Consider the following 27340-nt stretch of genomic DNA (forward strand, 5'->3'; position numbering starts at 1 on the left):
AGCATTCATTCCCTGGAGACGGAGTGCACAGGTTCTGAGCTGGAAATGTGCTTATCGTGTCTGAGGAACAGCAAAGGCTGTACGGCTAGGGGAAAGTGAGTGACAGAGAATGGGGAGAAGGTAGGTATGAGCAATAGCCTTGTATTGCATTTTTAGTGCTATTTTGCTTTCATTTACATGATCTTTAATTATAAAAAGATTCTAAAAATGTAATTGAAATCTGTTCTCTTCCCTGTAGTCTTTTAGTGAAATGTCAACAGTCTACTAAAAGAAAGTAACATTCATTTATTTAAAAAAGCTTCTCATATCACCATATGAAAATTCTCCAAACTTAACTTTTAAGTTTACACTTCATGTATTATTTTTAGTTTTAAAGTGAATACATTTATATTTAAAAGAAAAAAAAGGATACAAGCTTCTAAGTTGTAAATGAACTTTAATCATCAGGGGAAATAATATTATTACCTTGTTATATACATACAGATAGAATAGCAAAGTCAATTATTTGGCAAAAACATGTTTGTAATGAAAAATCCATTTCATGCAATCTGGAGAATTTCAACATGAGAGATACGGACCTCAGGAGACAGTACAGAATACGCCTGTGGTGGTTTTTCCAGTGAGACAGGTAGGCAAAACTGACCAGTCTTCAATCGTCCATTCTGAAGCATTGGTATCCACTTTTAAATGAAAAGGAAACAATATTAACTTAAATATTTATTATGAAACAATTGCTTGGAAAACCCATTTTAAGAATTCACAAAAAAAAACAAACCCTTTGCCATCAGGTCGATTCTGACTCACAGCGACCCTAGAGGACACAGTAGAACTGCCCCACAGGATTTCCAAGGAGCGGTTTAGTGCATTCGAAATGACAACCCTCTGGTTAGCAGCCGTGGCTCTTAACCACTGCACCACTGGGGCTCTTGAAGAACTTAGTATGACCCAAATTTGTCTTGTATCACCAAACACAAAGGGATTTTATTACATAACAAATAATAATAGGCCTTCATAATTCCTCTAGAGAAAAGTTTCCACGAGGATCATGTTTTATTAAAGAAGATCCCCAAAACATTATGATTACTAGCCATGTAATATCTAAATCTATAGGAGGTCCATTATACAAGGGGAAGTCAGTACTAGAAAAAGGTCACAAAGTGAATCGACTTAATATTGGAAAAATGCTTTCAAAATAAATAGTGAAAGGTCCTTCAACGGCTGGCACGGTTTGCACTTATCTGGTAACCAAAAGGTTGGCAGTTCAAACCCATCCAGCGGCCTGCTTCCGTAAAGATTACAACCAAGAACACCCTATGGAACAGTACTACTCTGTAACACATGGGGTCTCCTAAGTCACAAATAAACAACAGAAATAAAATCAACAACAACAAAAAACCCTAACAAAGTAAATAGTGAAAGAAATATTTGACTGGAAATGAATTTTGAAAACAAAACTAAAAAGTATGAACATAAATTTACTTTCTTACATTTAGTAAAACTCAGGTCACAAACTGCAAAAACAACTATAAAAATTAATTTAATGTTTTCTCTTTTGGGTAGAAGCTTGATTTTGCTGACAAAACTGTGTGACAGAACATTATAATATCCTTCACCTTAGGTTTACCTTCGCAACCCAATCATAACGAGGATGAGTCTTATAAAAATACTTGAGGGTTTTAATGTCAACAGTCTCTTTTAATCATTTTATATTCAAACCGTTCTCTTTTGAAGAACCCTTAAATCCGTTGTTTTTTTTATTACATAATTTGCATTATATCTACACTACACTACTGGATAGCAAAAAAAAGAGCCTGTTGCCACTGAGTCAATTCTGACTCATGGAGACCAAATGGTTTCAGAGTAGAATTGCTCCATAGGGTTTTCCTGGCTGTAATCTCAACAGAAGCAGACCACCAAGCCTTTCTTCTGTGGTACTGCTGGGTGGGTTTGAACTGCCACCCTTTAGTTTACCAGTTAAGTGCCACTATACTATTGGATAAACACCAAAAAATTAGGAATGAACACCCAAGTGTTAAACATGTTAGCTAATAAACTAATTAATTACATTAATAAGTATTTTCTTATTATGATGACTCTTCCTAACCAATGCAACTTTATAGCTATGGGGAATCAGATAAGAAATACTCAAATAGTAATAAACATCGCTATATCTTAAATATCATAATTATTTTTATATAAATGTAAAATTATTTTTAAGATCAAGGAGCTAAATATTCAATAAAACAGACTTACTGTATATCCAACTGGAGTTTCAAGTGGAGTATTTTGTTTTTGTTGACAACTAACATGATAGAAAGTAAAAAGCAAATGATGATGGTCGGTTAAAGTAGCAGGGAGTTTAACCTTGATTTCTTCATGAAAATCAGGAGACCTTCATATAAAAAAACAAACAACAACAACAAAAAAGAGATCAATAGAGTCAGTAGTTTGTTCAAAACTAATAAGTATTAAATTTGTATATCTGAGTAATTTTTAAATTAATTTTACTACTCATGCTTAATTTTTCTTCTAGTCCAAAATATTTTTATTTCCAATCTCTAAGTAATTAAATCATACAGAGTGGTCATTGTTTCTGAAATTCCTCATCCAGTCTTTATAATGGACTGAGTAACTCTACTATTTGAAGATTCATTCACAATTACCACCTTGGTGCTGAGATCTTCCTTACTGTATAAAAGAGGAGACTAGGGCGGAGTTTTCTACATTTAAGAGCCAACTCTGAATACACATTACAAAGAAAAAAGAAGTTTTTAAAAAGCGTATGTTTTAAAACCACATTTTAAAAAAAAAACACTTTCTTCTTCTATAGGACAGCTTCATATGACTAATTTGTATCCTCCCTTTGTAAAAAAAGAAAAAAAAACAGTATCTTTAAATAACAATATCACATTGGACTCCCTATGGAATGTCCTATATAAATTATTATTTAATTGTTGAAGGAATAAAAAATGTTACCAAAACATGAACTAGTGTATTTGACTGAATGCTTAAAGGAAGGGGGGAGATGGGATGACCACAAATTGCACTTCTCCCACAATTTAGAGTGTTCCCAGTCACTGTACAAATACAACAAGTATCTTATTTGATAAAACCAATGGTACTTCCATTCTTTCATTCCAGTAGTCATTGAGAGTGGCCCCTATGGGCATTTTAATAGGAAAGCATGGCTGCTGTTTATGATACAGACTTAAAAAGAATAGGCCCTTAGCGTCCCAACCTTCCAAATTCAGTTAGCACCTCTCAGAGTTACATTGCATGAAAATGCATTCAAACCATATGGCTCCAATTATCTTTAAAGTAAAGGCTGTGCCATCAATTAGGGGTTTTTTTTGGATGCTAATAGGTCAAATACCTTTCCAAGTTAAATATCCTTCCGTCTCAAATAAGCTTCAAAAAGGCTAACAGTTGTAGATTTGATCTCAGAGATATAAGTGGAACAGGGCTTTTAACAGCAATAAGAAAGATAACCAGTGCCAGTCATCTGAGAATTCGGTGACTTTGGAAAATGAAAAGATCTTATGCCTCTTATTACTAATCTCATTTATCACCACTGAATTATGAGAAAACTGAATTTACCAGCAATGTCAGATGGTACCGTCATGTTAATTCCACTACTGCTGAGAGCAAAAACATCAAGACCTAGCTACAAATTGATAAAATTTTACGCATTACTAAACTCTATAAATATCTTTCCTGATATTGAGTGCTTTAGTTCATTTCTGTCCAGAAATCATATTATGTGAATGATTCTGTGGAAAATTGAACATCTATGAGAATTATTAATTCAACAAATATTTTAATTGCCCAACTTGTAGGCTAAACATTTTCTAATTTTGTGGTGGTTTTAAAAACTACCCTCAAAAAGCTTGTAATTTAGTATGAAGATTTTATATATGTGTGTGAGTGTATATACATACATACATATATATATATGCTACAAAGCAGGGATTGGCAAACGATGGTCCATGGGCCAAATCCAGCCCATCACCTATTTTTGTACAGCTTGCAAGCTAACAATGGTTTTTACAGTTTTAAATGGCTGGGAAAAAAAAAAAATCAAAAGAATATTTCATAACCTGTGAAAATTATATAAAATTCAAATTTCACTCTCCATAAATAAAGTTTTATTGGAACACAGCAATACCCATGCATTTATATTACTTACTTTCTACAGCTGCTTTTGCTCTACAATTGAAGAGGGCAGGGCTGAATAGTTGCAGCAATGACCATACAGTCCACGAAGCCTAAAATATATAATATCTGACCCTTTAAAAGAAAAGTTTGCCAACCCCTGGTATACAGCATATAGTGTTTCAAAAACAAGGCTGAACAGATTATTAAAGTTTGAGATCAAGGATTGTCAATGATATATGATATGGGCCTTAAAGAATAAGCTGGAGTTTAATAAACAGATGGAAAGAATATTAGCATAAAATATATATATATATATATATATATATCCAAGAAAGGCCCAGAAACAGGACAGTACAAGAAACAGAATCATCAAGACTTAACAGCTAAGTGCATATCAGAGAAAAAAAGAAGGAAGGCAGGGATGCTTAAATTTTGAGCCAAAGTAACTGGGGAAATTACAAAGTAATTGGGAAAATTGCAAAGATAAAGAAGTCAGAGAGAAGATAGGGTAAAGAAAAGGGTCAGGGATAGGTGTGTGGGAGCAGAAGGTCACCCAAATGACTATATCCAGAAGGCTACTGAAAATACATTGTCTGTATCTCAGAAGGAAAGTTACAAATGGAAGTAAAAAGTTGGGAACAATCCATATAAAGGTAAAAGTTAAAGTAGTAGTAGATAAGATTATTTAGGGAGAGAATATATAGGGAAAAAAGATAAAGGGCAAAACCTTGTGGAATGCTTTCATTTTAAGAGAAAAAAAATACTACAGAAAAGGAATGTTCAAAAAGACAGAAGGAAACTGAGATAAGATCATCAAACAAAAGTGAGAAATAAGAAAGTTTTAAAGAGGGCAAGGAAACTCATGCTACACAACAGCACTGAAGAAAGACTTCTTACTTTTTAAAAGAGGGGAAAGACTGATAATGCAAGAGAAAACTGATTGCACCACATTCTGGAAAAGGCTGGACGAGGTGGTTTGCAGCAGAGGTAGAGAGTCACAGTGAGAAAGAAGTGGGCTATTACTACCCTTGAAACACAAGAAATGGCAGGTTAGGACGGAGATAATTCTAGAAGAGTAGAGAGGTTGGTGGATCTCAAGGTGGATGGTTTCAATCAACTTAATAAAATAAGAATGCTGGGAATAAAGCAAACAGAAAAGAGAGCCTGAGGAAGGGGAAGAAAGGTTTAAAATAGTGCTGTTAAATGAGACAAAGAAGGTAAAAAAAAAAATGAGAACAGTAAGGTTTGCCAAGTGTGGTGGGGCAAAAGGAGATTTAAAAAAATGAATTACTGTAACCCCATCATACAATAACACCAATTTGTGATGATTCTCACCAATACAATTTTCTGATTTTCTCCAACAGCATTCAATAACCCAAAAAGAAGCAGAAATTAAACATTACTCAAAATTAGCAATTGTCCAAATGTAAAGTCAACTAAGCCAAAGGATTACTGGCTGTGGAGAATACCACCAATTTAAGTGGCTAATGGTTTCAAGCTGAGTAAATTAAGTACAGAGTTATCAGGGGAGGATAAAAGGGAAAGACCAAAGAATCAGAGGCCACAATGATAAACAGTAATACAATAAAAATGAAAGAATTAGAGAATTAGATAGAAAAGATGCTTTGTGTACAAAGTCATATATTTGAGATGTCCGCAGAGAATGACTGTGCATCCACAGGTTGAAAATTATAACTTTGATGTCAGGTGTCTTGAATTTAGCACATTCAGTGCAGCAAAGCATTTGGTAAACACACTAAGGTGAGAGCTAACCATGCCACTGAGAAGTGAGTAACTTTGAAAGAAATATTTGAATTCAGTACCTGTTATGATATACTACGGCTGTATAGGCTTCCTTTGAAAATTCTGAACAGCTAGATTTACCAAAGATTACCTGTAACAAATAACAGCATGTTGAAACTTTGTTGTTATAAATGCTGGATGTTTCATATCTATGTAAGAATTTGTCCAGTTTAATAACTGAGAACAATGGGCAAAAATCAACCCAATGAAGAACACATGGACCAATGTGCCTTACTGACCTTCATTAATAAGTTCAATTGCTTAATTGTAAATTTCTTTTCGATAGACCCATCTGACATTCAAACATTCAAAAATTTTTTTTCAATTAGGCTTGTATCTGCTAGGCAGAAAGGAACATTTCCTTCCTTTTCCTTTTTCTTAAAGAAGGTGAAGAATTCATTTTAAATCTGGATGTAATATACAATTTGGAATTTACACAAGTATGATCCTAGAATAGTGGCAAAAATCTATACAAATTGGTGGCTTCTCCACTAAAACAGCAGCGTCATTCTGAAAGTCATATATAAATTATTTATAAATGATATTTTAAAAATCCCATTTTAGCTCAAGTTATATGTCCTTTGCATCTAACACTCCCTGCAGCTACTCTGCAACATGAAAGATGCAATACACTTCATTGTTACATATTTGTTTAAAAAAAAAAAAAATCCACCGTTGAAAAAAAACACTACTACTTTTGAAGAAAGCCTAAGCTTAAAGCTAAAATAATTTAGCCTTGTATCTTTCCCTAACAGCAATACTGTGGTTAATTAGGGCAGCTGATTAGATAAATGGCTTAATGATGTCAAGGTCACAGCTGATTCCTATGTGAGCAAGGTAGGCTTGCAATGTTTTCTAGCCATAGGTTACACCCTTAAATCTGGCCAGCCAACTCTATATATGCATGTATATGGATATGTGGTATATGGATCTGTCATCACACTTCCACCAACACATCTGGTAAAACAACTCAAAGTTTATTCTTTATATAAAGGGAGTAACTGTCACCATCCTTAAAGTAAAAGAACATATTAACAGGTCTTTATGCTTCTTTGTGCAACATTTTAAGCAGGACCTTATTTTAAGGCTGTGCAAAAGTGGAAATAATTATCACTTCCTCAAATACCTCTAATTTCATCATTGTGCTAAGAATACCTTACTATGTTCTTATAAAATTTTGCTCCAGTGCCAGGATTATGAGGATTACAATTTTATCATACTCACATTATTTGATCAAATAATTAATCTTAGGATTCATCTGAATAATCATTATTAAAAAAAATAAGCACACACACAATATATCCATGCTTACACACTCTTTCAAACCAGCCATTCACATAAGCATAAAAGCATTATATTTTCATATGACTAATAATGCACAACTGAAAGAAACTCAGTACCTTTTTCTTCCCCCTCTGGGAAGCTATCACTTTTCACCAAACATCTCATTTACTTATGTAACATGAAGGATACAAAATGGGCAGTGTTCCTTTACTGACTATTTGAAATGTATTTTTAATTATTCAACAACATGGACTGAGTTTCAATTATGTACCAAGTACTATGACAGGTGCCAAGATATAGACATGAATAAGGCATGGCCCCTGTCCTCCAGGAGCTCACAATCTAGTGGGCCAGATGAAGAAATAAACACACAATCACAAAGTGATAAGGCCCATGAAAGGAGTGAGAAGAGGCTGTGGTGGCATGGAAGAGGGAGTGGTCTAACCGACAATGTGAGGTGGCTACAGCTGGGCTCTGGAGAGGAGGCAACATATAAACATAAGCAAGTACCAGTAAAAGTTTATTAGGCAAACAATAAAAAGATTATTTACATACACTACATTTGTCATAAGCTAAAATTCATATAGCAATTCACATATAGGTTGACAAAACATCTATTTTCAGTCTAGTATTTTTCAACAACTATTTTAGTATACTCATTCCCTTAGCAGAAATGAAGTTATTAAAGAGTGTGAAATGCCAATCCAAACTGCAAAAATAAATTCTACATTTATTCAACAAATATTTATTCAGCATGTATTATATTGCAGTGATCTGAAATGCCTGCCAAGGAGAATACAAAGATGAATAATTTGTGCTCACTGCTGCCATGGAGATCTATAAATGCTGATGAAACTGAGGCAATAGGGAATAAAAAAATCTATTTTTCCTACAGGGAAAATCTGAAGCACTTGATACAAATGACTCACATAGAAAGATAAAATAAGACTCTGTTAACAATACACCTATTTCTTAGCTCATCTGCATTCCACTAGAATTCTCAGAGGCTGAACATATACAGCAATGGCGTGCTCGGATGGAACCCACAAAACCACTTCTACCTTAAGGAGAGAACCGTACACACGTTACTAACTTCAGTTGAGCCAAAAATCTACTTTTATAAAACTTAAGTTTATTAGTGTTCAACAAATCCTAAGTCACAATTCAGGCAGTCAAGAGTCTCCCCAGTCTGGTTCCAGTCTCCTACTTCTCACTTATTTTCCATTGGTCTGAGTCATTCACAACTCACCACTATATGTCTGTTCATGGACTTTCTCCCACTTGAAATGCTCTCCTTCCCCTACCCTCCCAACACATTGCCACTGGCATTATGATCACCCTTCAAATTTCAGCCCAAACATACCTTCCCAACAAAATACTTGCTTGTTACCTCAGCAAGACATACTGTCTAACCTCTGAACATAAATGCCTTTGAAAACATATACCAATCATCTAATAACTAGCACATACCTTGGTTCTCAACATTCGCTGCACAATGTATTCTTTTAGGGAAATTTAAACATACTGAAGCCTGGTTCTCAGCCCCAGAGATTATGATTTAATTCAAGTGGGACTCACCTTGGGCATCACTGTTTTTAAAAGCTCCCAGGTGAGGCTAATGTGCAACCAATGTTGAGAACGACTGCCATAGCTTCTCAACCAACATGCAAAGAGCCATACATGTTAAAATCACCTAGGAAACATTTTCAAAATATAATATGACCTCATACACCACCCATCACCTCCCACCTTCCTTACCTGACCCTTCATTCTAAAAGGAGAGTGAGAAGAATCAAAATCACAGATGGTAAGAGTAGACAGAAGGTATCTGTACTTCAGTAAAGTTCCCTACATGATTCTGATCTCTCTTTTGAAAGCCACTATCTTATACTTATATGTATTTGTTTTATAGCCCCTAAATTAAAAGTTCTATTCATCTTTCCATCTTTGGGAAGGCATTATACCAAGTCCTCAAAAAGTAAATAAGACTTTAAATACACCTAACTAACTATCTGAATTAAAAGATCATATTATTTTCCAGTATGGAGCTCCCAACCAAAAGAGAACAATAACAACAATGAAAAGTCTATTTAAACCATGTATGAGCAAATGAAAAGTAAAGAACACTTCTTACCGGCATGGCATTGCTTGAATCCTCCCCATACATGAACTGGACTTTCACTGTTATATTTCTGGCAGAACCCTGGCGATTGGCAAAATTGAGACTTTGAGGGTATACGTAGAGAAGATTTCTGTGAAAGCAACAGTATAAATGATGAACACATATCTAAAACCACTACAAATCACTAGATATCACAAAATAAATAGAAGAACAAACACTAAATTATTAGCATTTGTTAGCTACCATGCTAGGTATTTTCATATACAATGTTTTATTGTATCCTTAAAGCAATCATTCAACTACATCACAATTTTGGAGATGAATTACGGCCCAGACAAGTTAAGTGATTTTCATACACAACTACCATGTTCTTATGCAAATAATGTACACCTTCTACATTTGTTTGCCAACCATTCCTCGCCCAGCCCAGTTCAAGGTATTTTCACAAGAACCACCCCATAATTTTTTTTTTTTTTTTTTTTTTACATATTATTGCAAAAAAAACAGCACAGAGCACTGACAAAAATACCTCGTCAAAGGAAGAAGAGCTGGTAAACACAGTAGAAGGTGTACATTATTTGCGTATAAACATGTTAAATAACGGGCAGAGGTGAAATCTGGTCAGTTTTGAAAAATCATGACCTTTCCTCAGAAAAAGGCTTCTAAAAAATAAATGAGTATGGACTCAAATATTATCAATAAATTAAAACATAGTTCTAATATAATCTTACTTCCTCCAGGCAGATATAAACAGAATGACATTTATAAATGTAGCTTTTTGAATAAATGTGATCAAGGATTTAAGAAGTATAACATTCCACATTATTGCTAAAAGAAAATTTTAACAATATGATAATAGTTTTAGGTAGTTACTACATGGCAATCACATTCTATTCTGAATTTATTCGGCTTCATGCCCAGCTCAGAACATTAAATCTTACACAAACTTTAGTAGCTTCTGCTGCCAATACAGAAAACAGAAATAATTCAGGAAAAAAGACATTAAAGAAACGACTAACAGCATATCCCTGATACCAAAACCAATTAAGACACCACAAAAAAAGAAAGTTACAAACCTGTATCCCTTATGAACTTAGATGCAAAAATCCTCAACAAAATTCTAGCCAATAGAATTCAACAACATATCAAAAAAATAATTCACCATGACTAAGTGGGATTCATACCAGGTATGCAGGGATGGTTCAACATTAGAAAAACAATTTCTGTAATCCATCATATAAATAAAAGAATCACATGATTTTATCAATCAACGCAGAAAAGGCACTTGACAAAGTTCAACACCCATTCGTGATAAAAACTCAGCAATATAGGAATAGAAGGAAAATTCCTCACCATAATAAAGGGCATTTATACAAAGCCAAGAGGCAACATCATCCTAAATGGAGAGAGTCTGAAAGCAGTCCCCTTGAGATCAGGAACCAGACAAGGATGCCCTTTATCACCACTCTTATTCAACACTGTGCTGGAGGTCCTAGCCAGAGCAATTAGTCTAGATAAAGAAATAAAGGGCATCCAGATTGGCAAGGAAGAAGTAAAAGTATCTCTATTTGCAGATGACATGATCTTATACACAGAAAACTCTAAAGAATCCTCAAGAAAACTACTGAAACTATTAGAAGAGTTCAGCAGAGTATCAGGTTATAAGATAAACATACAAAAATCAGTTGCATTCCTCTAAACCAACAAAAAGAGGAAATCAACAAATCAATACCATTTACAGTAGCCCCCCAAAAAGACAAAATACTTAGGAATAAATCTTACCAGAGACGTAAAAGACCTATACAAAGAAAACTACAGACACTACTGCAAGAAACCAAAACAGACCTACATAAGTGGAAAAACATACCTTGGTCATGGATAGGAAGACTTAACATTGTAAAAATGTCTGCTATACCAAAAGCAATCTTTAGTTACAACGCAATTCTAATCCAAATTCCAACGACATTTTTTAATGAAATGGAGAAACAAATCACCAACTTCATATGGAAGGGAAAGAGGCCCTGGATAAGTAAAGCATTACTGAAAAAGAAGAACAAAGTGTGAGGCCTCACTCTACCTGATTTTAGAACCTATTATACCGCCACAGTAGTCAAAACAGGCTGGTACTGCTACAGCAACAGATACATAGACCAATGGAACAGAATTGAGAATCCAGACATAAAGCCACCCACATACGAGCAGCTGATATCTGACAAAGACCCAAAGTCAGCTAAATGGGAAAAAGACAGTCTTTTTAACAAATGGTGCTGGCATAACTGGATATCTATTTGCAAAAAAATGAAACAAGACCCATATCTCACACCATGCAGAAAAACTAACTCAAAATGGATCAAAGACCTATATATAAAATCTAAAACTATAAAGATGATGAAAGAAAAAACAGGGACAATGCTAGGAGCCCTAATACATGGCATATACAGTATACAAAACATTACTAACAATGCAGAAGAGAAACTAGATAACTGGGAGCTCCTAAAAATCAAACACCTATGGCTCATCCAAGGACTTCCCCAAAAGAGTAAAAAGATTACCTACAGATTGGGAATAAGTTTTTAGCTATGACATTTCCGATCAGCGTCTGATCTCTAAAATCTACATGATACTGCAAAAACTCAATTACGAAAAGACAAATAACACAAAAAATGGGCAAAGGATATGAACAGACACTTCTAAAGAAGACATTCAAGTAGCTAACAAACATGAGGAAATGCTCACGATCATTAGCCATTAGAGAAATGCAGATCAAAACTACAATGAGATTTCATCTCACTCTAACAAGGCTGGCATTAGTCCAAAAAACACAAAATAATAAATGTTGGAGAGGCTGTGGAGAGATTGGAACACTTATACACTGCCCATGGGAATGTAAAATGGTACAACCACTTTGGAAATCGATTTGGCACTTCCTTAGAAAGCTAGAAATAGAACTATCATACGATCTAGCAATCCCACTGCTTGGAGTATATCCTAGAGAAATAATAGCCTTTACATGAACAGATACATGCACACCCATGTTTACTGCAGCACTGTTTACAATAGCAAAAAGATGGAAACAACCAAGGTGCCCATCGATGGATGAATGGATAAATAAATTATGATATATTCACACAATGGAATACTACACATGATGAATCTGTGATGAATCTGTGAAACATTTCATAACATGGAAGAACCTGGAAGGCATTATGCTGAGTGAAATTAGTTGTAAAAGGACAAATATTGTATAAGACCACTATTATAAGAGTTTGAGAAATAGTTTAAACTGAGAAGAAAACATTCTTTTGTGGTTACAAGAGAGGGGGAGGGAGTGAGGGAGGGAGGGGGTTTTTCACTAATTAGATAATAGATAAGAACTATTTTAGGTGAAGGGAAAGACAACACACAATACAGAAGAGGTCAACACAACTGGAGTAAACCAACAGCAAAGAAGTTTCCTGAATAAACTGAATGCTTCGAAGGCCAGCATAGCAGCGGCAGGGGTTTGGGGACCATGGTTTCAGGGCACATCTAAGTCAACTGGCACAATAAAATCTATTCAGAAAACATTCTTCATCCCACTTTGGTGAGTGGCATCTGGGGTCTTAAAGGCTAGCAAGCAGCCATCTAACCAAACCCACTGCCGGCAAGTCGACTTTGACTCATAGCAACCTTCTAGGACAGAGTAGAATTGCCCCATAGAGTTTCCAAGGAGTGCCTGGCAGATTTGAACTGCTGACCTTTTGGTTAGCAGCCGTAGCACTTAACCACTACACCACCAGGGCAGCCATCTAAGATGCATCAATTGGTCTCAACCCACCTGGATCAAAGGAGAATGAAGAACACCAAATACACAAGGTAATTATGAGCCCAAGAGGCAGAAAGGGCCACATAAAGGAAAGACTACATCAGCCTGAGAAAAGAACTCAATGGTGCCCCGCTACAACTGATGACTGCCCTGAAAGGGAACACAACAGAGAATCCCTGAGAGAGCAGGAGAGCAGTGGGATGCAGACCCCAAATTCTCATAAAAAGACCAGACTTAATGGCCTGACTGAGACTAGAAGGACCCCGGAGGTCATGGTCCCCAAACCTTCTGTTAGCCCGAGACAGGAACCAGTTCCAAAGCCAACTCTTCAGACATGGGCTGGACTGGACTATGGGATAGGCAATGATACTGACAAAGAATGAGCTTTTCGGATCAAGCAGACACATGAGACTATGCTGGCATCTCCTGTCTGAAGTTGAGATGAGAGGGTAGAGGGAATCAGAAGCCGGACAAATGGACACGAAAAAAAAAAAAGAGCGGAGGGAAGGAGTGTGCTGTCTCATTAGGGAGAGAGCAATTAGGAGCATACGGCAAGGTATTTATAAATTTTTATATGAGAGTCCGACTTGATTTGTAAACTTTCATTTAAAGCACAATAAAACTTATTTTTAAAAAAAGGGCTAAAAAAACAATGAGTTACTTTACTTGACGACTACTGCTAAGAGCTGATGAACAAGCCTTCAAGCATAATATAAACCAAAAAACAAAAAAAAACCATTCCCCTCGAGTTGATCCGAGTCATAGGACCCTATAGGACAGAGCAGAACCGTCCCACAGGGTTTCCAAGGACCGGATGGTAGATTTGAACTTCCAACATTTTGGTTAGCAGCCAAGCTCTTAAACTGCTACACACCAAGGTCCCTTTAAGCATAATAAAATCCTGCTAATCAATTGCAGGGGCAATGAAAATAGGTTTAAATTTTCAGGAGGATGGTAGGACAAAATAGAAATTTTAAATGAACATAACCTTTGACCCAACAAACCCACTTCTAGCCTAAAGGACACAAATGCGCACATGTACAAATGTGTGTGTTCAATGAAATTCACTACAACATTTTTTACAATAGAGAATAATAATAGATAATTATAAAGGAATAGTACCTGATCACTTAAGTAAATTAAGATACATTTAATAAAAAAAAGGAGCCCTGGTGGCGCTGTGGTTAAGAGCTCACCTGCTAATCAAAATTTGACAGTTCACTGGAGGGAATATAAAATGGTACAACCACTTTGGAAATCGATTTGGCGCTTTCTCGAAAAGCTAGAAATAGAACTACCATACAATCCAGCAGTCCCACTCCTTGGAATATATCCTAGAGAAATAAAAGCCCTCACACAAATAGATATGCACACCCATGTTTATTGCAGCACTGTTTACAATAGCAAAAAGATGGAAACAGCCCAGGTACCCATCAACAGCTAAATGGACAAATTATGGTATATTCACAATGGAATACTACAAATGATAACAACAATGAATCCGTGAAACATCTCATAACATGGAGGAATCTGGGAGGCATTATGCTGAGTGAAATTAGTCAGTCACAAAAGGACAAATACTGTATTTGTCCGCTATTACAAGAACTCATGAAAAGGTTTAAACACAGAAGAAAACATCCTTTGATGGTTACCAGGGTGGGGAGGGAGAGACAGGGGTATTCACTAACTAGATAGTAGACAAGAATTATTTTAGGTGAAGGGAAGAACAACACACAACACAGGCCAAATCAGCAAAACTGCACTGAACCAAAAGCTAAGAAGTTTCTTGAATACAACCAAACACTTTTAGGGACTGAGTAGCAGGGGCGGGGATCTGGGGACCATGGTTTCAGGCGACATCTAGGTCAACTGGCATAACAAAGTGTATTAAGAAAACGTTCTGCATTCCACTTGGGTGAGTGGCATCTGGGGACTTAAAAGCTAGCAAGCCGCTACCTAAGATACATCAATTGGTTTCAACCTACCTGGAGCAAAGGAGAATGAAGAGCACCAAAGACACAAGGAAACTAGGAGCCCAAGAGACAGAAAGGGCCACATAAGCCAGAAACTCCATCAGCCTGAGACCGGAAGAACTAGACAGTACCCAGCTACCACACCAATGACTGCCCCGACAGGGAACACAACAGAGAATATCCAATGGAGCAGGAGAAAAGTGGGATGCAGACCTCAATTTCTAGTAAAAAGACCAGACTTAATGGTCTGACACTAGAGGAACCCCAGAGGTCATGGCCTCTAGACTCCGTTAGCCCAAAATCCTATGGGGCAGTACTACTCTGTCTATAGGATCATATAAGTTGGAACAGACTCAGTGGCAGCGGGTTTAGTTTGGATTCTGGAACAGTGGTTAAGAGCTCAGGCTGCCAACTAAAAGGTCAGGCAATTCAAATCTACCAGCAGCTCCTTGGAAATCCTATGGGGCAGTTCTACTCTGACCTATAGAGTCACTATGAGTAGAAATCGGCTCAATGACAATGGGTTTTTTCTTTTAATAAGAAGAAATATTCTGGAGTACCCAAAATGACAATGTGTAGCAGCATTTTTTGGTGCGGAAAAAGATACACAGTATGTTGGATTTAAAAAAAAAAAAAAAAAAAAAAACGGTTCCAGAGCAGTATGTAGAGCAGCAATACCTCATTGTTGGAAAACTGTGTATGTATGCATGGAGCGACACAGAAAAAATGAGGATGAAATCTACAAGAGTGTTTCTGAAATATTAAAAGTGGTTATCTTCGGGTTGTGATGGCTTTTACTTTCTTAAATTTTCCTATTTTGTTTGAATTTTTTTTTTTCCAATGAGAATCTATGATCTTTACAATCAACAAAAACAATAAAGTAACTTCCATGGTGGGAGGGTGATAGCGTCTTTGACAAGTAAGCATGCAATCATGAAGTATTAAACTGAAGAGTCGGCTGTACTAAAAATAGACAAAAGTGCAAAAGGAAAAAATATGGGAAAATTATAATTTGTCACTTTACTAATAAAAAGAACATCAAAAGATGACTATGGCTGACTAACCACTTAAGTCATCAACTGAAATTTATATAGGAAATATTCCCCACCAAATGTCAGGCACTGTGTTGGGCACCAGGGAAATAAAGGAAGATTAAGAAGGCATTTCCTGGTCTTGAGAAACTGTCTAATGGGACAGAAACACCTATAAACATGTAATGTTATGAATTACTATGGGAGAAAGAGACAGGTGTTTCACTAACTATGGGGAAGTCTTTTCATCTACAAAATTTCCCCATCTCTTTTACCCATGTGATTTATTTGTTGAAGAAACAGGATAATTTGTTCTGTAGATTTTATAAATTGCATCCCTGTAGAGTTATTATTGATTGCACGCCTGTGGTGTTATTTAACATGTTCCTCTATGTTTTTTTGTAAGCTGGTAGTTGGATCTAGATCCTTGGTCATATTCAGGATCAAAGTTTTTGGCAAGATCACTTCATAAATGGTACCGTGCACTTCTATCAAGAAGAAAATGTTTGGTTGTTTCTCTTTTTGTACAGTTAATAGAAACAAACTGGTATGGATTGAATTGTGTTCCTCAAAAATGTGTTGAAAATCCTAACCCCTATACCTGTGAAGGAGCGATGGTGGCACAGTGGGTAAGAGTTCAGCTGCTAACCAAAAGGTTGGTAGTTCGAAACCACTATCTGCTCCTTGGAAACACCATGTGGCAGTTCTACTCTGTCCTACAGGGTCACTGTGAGTGAGATCGACTCAACAGCAAAGGGTTTTTTTTTTTTCTTTTGGTATTTTATACCTGTGGATTTCAGGGGGAATAGGGTTTTCTTTGTTATGTTAATGAGACCATATCAGTAGGCTATGTCTTAAGCCAATCACTTTTGAGATATAAAAGAGCAGATCAAGCAAGACAGCATAGATGGGGGAAGACAGACGCCATACCACATGAACCTCACCAAGGAACCAAAGAACAGAAGCTGAAAAGAGAAAAGGACCTTTCCTGAGAACTGACAGAAAGCTTTCCTCTGGAGCCAGTGCCCTGAATTCAGGCTTCTTAGCCTCCTAAATTTGTAAGAAAATAAATTTATTCTTTAAAGCCACACACTTGTGGTATTTCTGTTATTGCAGCACTAAAAAACTAAGACACTGTCAATTAATGCCTAGATCCATTAACTCATTAGGGATTGCCAAAAGGTAATACATCCTATCATTCCTTCTTTATTTAAAAGCTAAAATACCTCTCTGAAGAGTACTTTCTCTCATCTACTATTTGCTTAGCCAGTGATACACTTCTTGTACGAGAGGCAGGAATAAATGCTTGACTCTTTTCCGTTATTTGCAGTTTTCAAAACAATAAGGTGGTTAAAAGCAATCAATCAGTCTCTTTTCTTTAGTGCCACTTATGAACTTATGAGTCAAACATATTTGATGTGCTTCAATACAGTACAATTATTATCCATATTAGTGTTCATCTTTGGCAAATGAAAACCGATTAAAACTATTCCTGAGTGCTTTGGATTCAATTGTAGTAGTCTTTAATGGCTTCTTGCTTTCCGTTACAAGATGTTCCAGTTCTTGCACATTTCCAGCCTCAGACCTGGAATCTGCCATTTCTCCAAAGAGCTGTGGTTTTTTATGAGTGAGGACTGTTTTTCCAAACCACAGTCTGCATACTCACTGTGGGTTAGTCATTGCTTCTAAGCCATTTCAGTAGAAAGAGTTAGGTGAAAAATACTTTTAACAGGAAATACGTTCTGAGTTCATACTGATATTTCCCATTCAAATTAAAAAAAAACAGGGTTTTATGTAATGTTTTCTATCTTGCATCTATATATCATTTTTCCCATGCTGAGAAAGCCAGGTTCTCAAGGACACCAACTATGAGAGAATTAGACTACCAAGCACTCATCTGTGTCATTCTTAGAATGAAGTCTTATGGAACTCCAAGATTCTGTGGTTAGACAGAGGGGGATGAGCCTGCGAAGATGACAGAGGAGGCACCCACAGAGAGGCAGGATGAAAACCATGAAAGTGCAGTGACATGGAAACCAGGAGAGGAAAATATAAGAAGAATGAAATAGTTAAGCGTCAAATGCCACTCAGGGCCCAAATGAGATAAGAACTGAAAAATGTCCGTTATATTTAGGGGAATGAAAGTCACTGATAATCTCTAGCTGAAACCAGATAGTAGTAGTAGATTGAGGGGTAAATAGGAAGTAAGAAAACGAAATTTACAAGGGGAATTCTGAAAAGTGTAGCTCTAAAGGGGAAAATGATAAAGCAATAGGTAGAGATAGAATATAGAGATTTTGGAAGTTTTTTAAAATGAGAAAAATTTGGACTTAATTAAGTACTAAAATTCCTGAGATGGTGGGGGAGAACAGGAGCCAAAGCACAGCCTAATGAATTGGCTTTAATTACAATTCTTCATTCTAACAAACATTTACTAAGTATCCACAATGTGCTAGATAGAGAATAGAGAGATAAAAGATGAAGTCCTTGACTTCATGGGAAGTCACAGTCTAGACAGAAAATCAGACAAGCAAATAATTACAATGTAATATGTCAAATGCTATGAACACAGACTATCATGAGAGAGCATAAGAGGACTTGAAATTAAAGAATCTGTCCACAAATTTCAATGAGAAATTTACAAGTAGGATAGACACACAAAATACACAGAAAAGCAAAACATACCCTGCTTCCCTCACTCCCATCCCCCTCAGAATCTCTGCATCAGGATAACTGGGAACATTACTCTCCTAGCTTTGTGGCCATGGATGTGGCTAGTTCCCTCAAATCTCAGAAAGCCTCACCTTTATAATACCCCCATCACATCAACTGGTTATTTCATTCACAACACTTGTACAATCAGTAATTATCTTATTCATTGATGTATTACTTCTTGTTTATATAGCTCCTCTAATACAACCAAAACTACATTAAGTTAGGGACCTTATCTAGTTAACTGCTATACCCTCCATGCCTAAAAGAGTGGCTCATATCTACTGACTCAATGGATAATGTAGAATGCACACAAAAATTTAGTTACTTAACACTTCTGGAAGTTTAAGTTCTAGGTTAAATGAGAATTGATTGAACATGATCTTTTAGCTACTTTTGATTTCAACCAGAAGCAATATAATTTTAAACTCAACTTGTCGCTGAAGGTAAAGGACATGCAACCGAACCCAGATTCTTTTTCAATTGACTATTAACTCCACTAATAACTCCCAAATAAACCCAGTAAGTCTTTACTTTATATTAAAAATACTCCTTCAGAGGAACTGCAAATCAGCAGAGAGCAAGTACATGAATGAAAAATGTTGAGATAGCTAATAATGAGCCATTTGGAGAAAACAAGATGAATCCATATTTCAACTCCTCACCAAACTAAATTTAAGAATAATCAAATATTTAAATCACAAAATAAAACCATAAATGTACTTCAAGAACCTTAGAGAGATAGTATTTGATGGATAAGGCAGGCATTTCTGAGCATAAGCCAAAAAAAACCATAAAAGACAAATTTTAAAACCTCTACATAGTAGCTAGGATAAGGATGGGAGACAACTGACAAACTGGAAAACACTATTTGTTAGGTATATGACAGACAGTATCTATAACTTGTAAAGAGTTCCTAAAATTAGGCAAAAAATAGAAAAAGAAAATTAAAAAATGGGTAAAGGAATTATATACATACACAGGTAATTCACAAAGACAGAAATACAGATAGCCAGCAAAACAAACTAGATATACATTTGTCTATTAGATTTATCAGTATTTTCTCTCTTTCTCATCCCAAGCATCAATAGAACCATGTGGGAAAAAAGACACTCTTACATACTCTTGAAAGGGATGTAAATTGGTACAACCTTTTTGAAGGTCGACCTGACAAGAGCAATCACAATTTAAAAACTGAATTCCTTTTGACTTAAGTCAACATCTATGAACCTATCGTATGAAAATATTTATACACATATATACATATTTTCTGTGCATACTGTTTGTAATTAGAAAATTGTAAGTAACTTAAATGATCATTAATAGAGGACTGGTAAAATTAAGGTAATCCATATAAAGAAGATTGTGCAGCCATTAAAAAGAATACGGTAAATCTATAGGTACACATATAGAAATATTTAAAAACATTAAGGTCTTAAAGTATGTTATGTATAGATATTATACATATATAACATGAATTATATATAACATAACCCCATTTGTGTAAAATAAAAATTATGTTTAGCTAGTCACCCATTCTAGTCACCCAAGGGATTTAGTAAGATCGACCCCAAAACTTTAACAGTGAAGAGTCAAGGCTTTTCCTTTTGATGATTTTTTTTTTTTTTTTTTGCAATATGTGAATTTCCACGGTAAGTACTTTCAGCATTAAAAAAGTTAACATTTCTTAACATCAAACAAAAATAAATACATAAAAAGGATCCTTCAAAGTTAATTCATTTCCTGGACCTATACCATTCAATGAAATAATCTCTAGTGAGACTATTGAGCACTTGGAAGTGCCTAGTTCTAGTTGAGATGTACTGTAAGTATAAAATACACACCAAACCAAAAAAACCAAACCCAGTGCCGTCAAGTCGATTCCGACTCATAGCAACCCTATAGGGCAGAGTAGAACTGCCCCATAGAGTTTCCAAGGAGTGCCTGGGGGATTCCAACTGCCGACCCTTTGGTTAGCAGCTGTAGCACTTAACCACTACGCCACCAGGGTTTCCAAAAAAATAAACACTAGATTTTGAATATTTAGTATGAAAAAAGAATATAAAATATCAAATTAATTTTATATCTAGCACACGTTCAAATGACAACTTTTCACGTCAGATTAAATAAAATTAAAGTTAATTTCACCTGTTTCTCTTTAATATTTTTAATGTGACTACTAAAAATGTTTTATTACATATGTAGTTCACCTCGTATTTCTATTGGACAGTGCTATTCTGGATAAAGAAAAAAAAGCCATTGCTGTCGAGTCGATTCTGACTTATTGTTACCCTACAGGACAGAGTAGAAGCCCCCCATAGGGTTTCCAAGGAGTGCCTGGTGGATTCAAACTGCCGACCTTTTGGTTAGCAGCCGTAACACTTAACGACTATGCCACCAAGGTTTCCAAAGAAAGAAAAGGAGGCCTAAAATAAATACTAGTGCCAGAGTAATATACTTATTAATATAAAAATTTCTGTTTATGAATTGGCTTTTCTCAAACATTGCTTTCAGAATCTTTCTACCAAACACAGTAATTCAAAAAAACAAATGATACTAGTTTAAAAGAAAGAAATGAAAAGGGATACTTTGTTTAAAAGAGCAAAAACGCCTTGTGTTTTATTTAGAGGTCATATCTCCATTAGATTGCACAAACCTGGGGGAGGGAGGATAAAGGACTTTGCTTTGCTTGGAAGTTAAACAAGGCTCCCAAATGTCCTAAAATTCTAAGTAGCCAAGAAATTTTGTATACTGGTTCTTAAAAACTAAGAATCCTTAGGTTATGGCCTCAGGTTGCTTTTAACTTGAATTTCTTATTTTGTTTGGCATAAAAATTTTTAAGTTATAATGTTATTGGTTATATTTGATCAGCATTCTATTTAAACAGGCACAAATTCAAGCAAAGATTAGATTCTGACTTTAACGTTGTGAACTCAAATGGCTGACAGCAAGCATTAAAAGGCAGATGTGAACTTATTTATAAAATTACTACTTTCATTACATTTCTCCATGTGGAAACTCTTCTGCAGCTTGTAATTAGGCAAACTACTTACTTAATTATATTCAATAATATTAAATCAATAAAACTACCATAGGGAAAAAAGAATCATTGAGATATTTCTACCCAGAGGCAATACTATGAACTAAGAATATGTGAACATTACCTCTAATCTGTCAGTGTTACATGTGAGGAGTTGCATAAATTGTACAAAAAAGTGTTAGTATTCTAGTACAGTAACAACATGAAATGAAATTCCTTCACACAGCCTCTTTGGTATTAGTGCCCTAGTTACTTTCATGCACTAGAAGGGGCTACCTTTCAAATTCCCTTCTCTAAAAAGGAACCTCCTATACCAAAAGGTGGTATCTAATACAAGTAAGTTTTGCACTTGGAAAACTTAAGTATGTTATGACTTTATCATTCTTATTCCTTCGATAAATGTCATTGTGTTGCTACAATGTGCACTTAAGGAATATAAAGAAAAAACAGACATAGAGCTTGCTGATACACAGTGTATCACGTAATAGAGAAGAGAAGCTGGCCTATCTCTATTCCACCTCAACTAACAGGCAGATGAAATATCAAGGTTGATCATTTTAAGCCAGAAGAGTAGACTGTTTAGTTAAGAGAAGTTTTGAAATATGCCCTTCGTGACCAATGATCAAATTTGTAACTTCTTCCTTTAAAGTACAGCGAGAATACTCAAATCTCCTCTCTAGTTCAACATGCACTTTTATTATTCCATAACATGTGCCAGTGGGAAGGGTAAAATGAAAATAAAGAATAAGGAAAATACTTGTTTTTCTTCATTAGGGGAAGTATTTCTGTATTTTTATTTATTTATGTTGTTTATTTCTGCTACAAACAGAAATATTTACATGGTTCTGTACTGCATAAAGGAGGAGCCCTGGTGGCGCAGTGGTTAAAGCACTTGGCTGCTAACTGAAAGGTCTGCAGTTTAAACCTACCAGCAGTTCTGTGGGAAAAAGAAGTGGCAGTCAACTTCCAAAAAGATTACAGCCTTGGAAACCCCATGGGGCAGTTCTACTCTGTAATGTTGAGGCAGGCAGCTTCAGAGCCCAACCCTTCTAAGAGACACCTGCTCTGACATATCCTCCCACATCAAGCAAAATAAGCTGCACTTTCTTCTGAAATTAACCTTAACAAGATAACCACAGAACGGGCCATAGATGGCCTCAACTGGCCTCTGGGCGGAGGCTTAACATCCTAAGGAAGAAAAATTCATCCCTTCCTCCACCCTGGGGGATTGAACCCTCATCTAAAGAAAATGCACAGTCACCCCCAAGCTCTGATCACCTGCATGAAGGTCAATCCTGAATATTCATGATGAATTTGCATTTCCTTGTCTGCTCTCTGTATAAAAGCCCACCTCCCAAAGCTGCCTGCACAGTCTTAGTGGCAGCAGCCCCGATTTTGCTCCTTTCCTTGTACAATGAAATAAAGGCGTCTTTCTGATTTCCCACCTCGGCCTCTTGTTTATTGGCTGTAACAAGTCACGCCTAGCAAAACCTGGGGTTTTCACCCAGCAACAATGCAGAGTCATTATGTAAGCCGGAATCAACTTAATGGCAACAGGGAACGATGTTGGACAATTAGAAAAAGAATACACAGGCTAATTAAAAGACACAATTCCTTGCACTTATCAAGGTCCAAGAGGCCAAAACATTAATTCAGAAAACTTACATTCTCGCCAAATTTTCCAAGTTACGTGATCTTAACATGAGATTAATCTTCACCAATAAAACATTATATTATAGACATATATGTATTACAAAAATAGCTAATATATGATGCTTGTTTACTGTTTATTATATGCCAGTAATGTTCTAAGGGCTTTTAAAATACTGATATTTAATCTTTACACGACCCTATAGACCATGTATTATCTTCACTTGACAGATGAGAAAACAGAGGTACAAAGAAGCTAAGTAATTTGACTAAGGGTCACAGAGCTGAAGAACAGCAGAGCCAGGATTCCAAATAAGGCCGTCTCACTTGAGGGTCATGCTCTTACCAGTATATATACTATCTCTACTGCAGTTATTATACCCAAAAGCCCTTAATCCTAAATCATCCAGAGAGAAGGTCTCTGTTTTACACCAAGAAGAAATAATTCTAAGATTTGAAAATTGGAAATGGTTTCATTTTATAAAATTTTGCTTGAAAATTTACCATTTAAACTGAAATTCATTTCGTCAAAACTTCCACTTTATTAAAAAGCTATTCATGAAAAATTTGTTTTAGACAAGCGTTGTATTATACACATATACAACACTGTTTAAAAGTTTCATGTGATATAATAACACATTCAGCACTTCCTATTTGCCAGGCATTATTCTAAGGATTTTACAGATATTATTTTTCATTCTCATAACTCTAAGAAGTAGGTCCTATTGTTATTCCAGTTTTACAGATAAGGAGACTGAGACATGGGGAGGTTAAGTAACTTATGCACGGCTCGACAGCTAGAAATGGCTTTAGGATCCAGGAAGCAGTCTAACTCCAGAGCCCACACTGTCAACAATTTCATTAGATTAATTTGCCAAGAAAAGGCAGTTTTAAAGAATTTGTTATTTTGTTAAAAAGTTCTTAATATGAACATTCAATAAGGATAATCATTCGTGATTTAACTAAAGTATTTAGTATTTTTCCTTTTAGCACTAGGTTAGAAGTACAGCGTAACATTTATTTTTAGACGTACTATTAATTTTTTGTTTTTGTTAAGTTTATTATTAAAATTGTTACCAAACTCATGCACTGTAGAAAAACTATGATGGACAAATAGTTTCTGACATTGAAAGTATTTAAAACTTACTCCAGAGGATAAGCTAGATAACTGGAATCTTCTAAAAATTAAACACTTATGCTCATCAAAAGAATTCACCAGAAGAGTAAAAAGAGAGCCTACAGACTGGGGAAAACTTTTTGGCTATTACAAATCAGACAAAGGTCTAATCTCTAAAATCTACAAGAAAATCCAATACCTCTACAACAAAAAGACAAATAATCCAATTAAAAAATGGGCAAAGGAAATGAACAGACACTTCACCAAAGAAGACATTCAAGAGGCCAACAGACACATGAGGAAATGCTCACAACATCTAGCCCTTAGAGAAATGCAAATCAAAACCACAATAAGATACCAACTCACCCCTGGCACAAATCAATAAAACAGGAAATAACAAATGTTGGAGAGGCTGTGGGGAGATCGAAATTCTTATACACTGCTGGTGGGAATGCAAAATGATACAACCATTTTGAACGACAATCCAACGCTTTCTCAGAAAGCTAGAAATAGAAATACCGTATGATCCAGCAATCCCACTCTTAGGAATACATCCTAGAGAAATAAGTCATCACACAAATATACATATGCACGCCCATGTTCACTGCAGCACTGTTTACAACAGCAAAAAGATGGAAACAACCTAGATGCGTATCAACAGATGAATGGATAAACAAACTGTGATATATACACACAATTGAGTATTACGCAATGATAAAGAACAATGATGAATCCGTAAAACATCTCATAACATGGATGAATCCTGAGGGCATTGTGCTGAGCGAAATAAGTCAATCATGAAAGGACAAATATTATATGACACCAATACTGTAAATACTCTTGAAATGGTTTACATACAAAAAGAAACAATCTTTGATGGTTATGAGGGAGGGAGGTGGACGGAAAAACACTTAATAAATAAGCGGAAACTTTGGTGAAGGGTAAGCCAGTACACAATACTGGGGACACCAGCACAACCTGTACAAGGTAAAGTCACTGTAGTTCCACAGACACATCCAAACTCCCTGAGGGACCCAATTGCTGGGCTAAGGACTGCGGGGACCATGATCTTGGAGAATATCTGTACAATTGGCATAACAGAGTTTATAAAGAATATGTTCTACATTCTATTTTGGTGGGTAGCATCTGTGGTCTTAAAAGCCTGTGATTGGCCATCTAGGATATTCCACGGGTCTCACCCCTTCAGGAGCAAGGAATAATGAAGAAAACTAAAGATACATGGGAAAGATTAGTCCAAAAGACTAATGGACCATATCTACCATGGCCTCTACCGGACTGAGTCCAGTATAACGAGATGGTGCCCAGCTGCTACTACTGCTGACTGCTCTGACAGGGATCAAAATAAAGGGTCCCAGTCAGAGCTGGAGAAAACTGTAGTCAAAATTCTAACTCAAAAAGAAAGACCAGACTTGCTGGCCTGACAGAGACTAGAGAAACCCTGAGAGTAAGAGTATGGCCCCCGGACATCTTTTCAGCTCTGTAATGAGGTCACTCCTTAGGTTCACCCTTCAGCCGAAGATTGAACAGGCCCGTGGAACAAAATGAGAAAAGGGGCGCACCAGCCCTGGGGCAGGGCCTGGAAGGCAGGAGGGAACAGGACAGCTGGTAATAGGGAACTCAAGGTCGAGAAGGGAGAGTACTGACATGTTGCGGGGCTGATAACCAATGTCATAGAACAATGTGCGCAATAACCATTTAAGGAGAAACGTTTGTTCTGTAAACCTTCATCGAAAGTACAATTAAAAAAAAATGAAAGCATTTAAGACTTAATCCTGGTTTGACCTTAGAAGGCCAAATAAGTACTGGTCTTCCAGCGGGCATATGGAAAAGGGCTAGAACATAAACACAGAGAGCTAGAACATAGTGGAGAAAAGGCGTAAAATTCCTCTTAATACCACTTCCCTGATGGTGCAGTGGTTAAAGCAATCAACTGCTAACCAAAAGGTTGAAAGTTCGAAACCACCAGTGGCTCCGTGACAGAAGGGTGTGGCAATCTGCTTCCACAGAGATTTACAGCCTTGGAAAACTTCTGGGCTTGCTATGAGTTGGAATCGACTCGATGGCAGTGGGTTTGGCAGTGAGTATTATGTATATAATTGTGTGATAAGATACAAGATGGATAGGAAATTTAAACTGAGGCAAAGAAAAAAAAAAGGAACATATTAATAAATAATTATAGAGACAGATAACAAAGAACGTATAATCTTCTGTTAGCTTATACAGAGTTGCTATGGGAATGCAGCATTGAGAGCCATTAACATCACCTGACGGAATGGAGAAAGGCTTCACAGAGAAGTGTGTGTGTGTCTGTGTGTGTGTCTGTGTGTGTGTGTGTGTGTGTGAGATCACTATTTCCAAAAGAACTACACACAATTTGGGAAATGCCTACTTAATTAATTTTTCCTCAACTTTAATGATCAATCTACGCGTTAAAAGAGTTTGTGTTTTACTTCCTAAAGCTCTTCCAAAATCATGAAAAATAAAATGAGAAAACATGCAGACCCTGTAACACTGAAAGTGCAGTATATAACAAAGTTAAATACAGTAACACAACTACCTATTACCTATTAAGTTAGTTACTCATTTCTTTCATTTCATTTAGTATTGATCTAACTCAACGTGGCAGA

The 27340-nt window shown here is 36.1% G+C and overlaps 1 protein-coding gene across 5 annotated transcripts in view; it reads right to left on the reverse strand.

Moving 5' to 3' along the window:
• DOCK7 (dedicator of cytokinesis 7) overlaps positions 1-27340 on the reverse strand; it is a 271583-nt gene that overhangs the window by 130484 nt on the left and 113759 nt on the right. For all 5 annotated transcript variants that reach the window (XM_049879452.1, XM_049879451.1, XM_049879447.1 and 2 more), the window contains 4 exons: positions 9377-9494; positions 5979-6049; positions 2254-2392; positions 579-680 (listed from right to left, as the gene is read on the reverse strand). In XM_049879452.1, the coding sequence (XP_049735409.1) occupies positions 579-680; positions 2254-2392; positions 5979-6049; positions 9377-9494 (430 nt within the window). The remainder of the gene's footprint in view (positions 1-578; positions 681-2253; positions 2393-5978; positions 6050-9376; positions 9495-27340) is intronic.

Source organism: Elephas maximus, chromosome 3 (genome assembly GCF_024166365.1).
Source record: "Elephas maximus indicus isolate mEleMax1 chromosome 3, mEleMax1 primary haplotype, whole genome shotgun sequence".
Lineage (NCBI taxonomy): Eukaryota > Metazoa > Chordata > Mammalia > Proboscidea > Elephantidae > Elephas > Elephas maximus.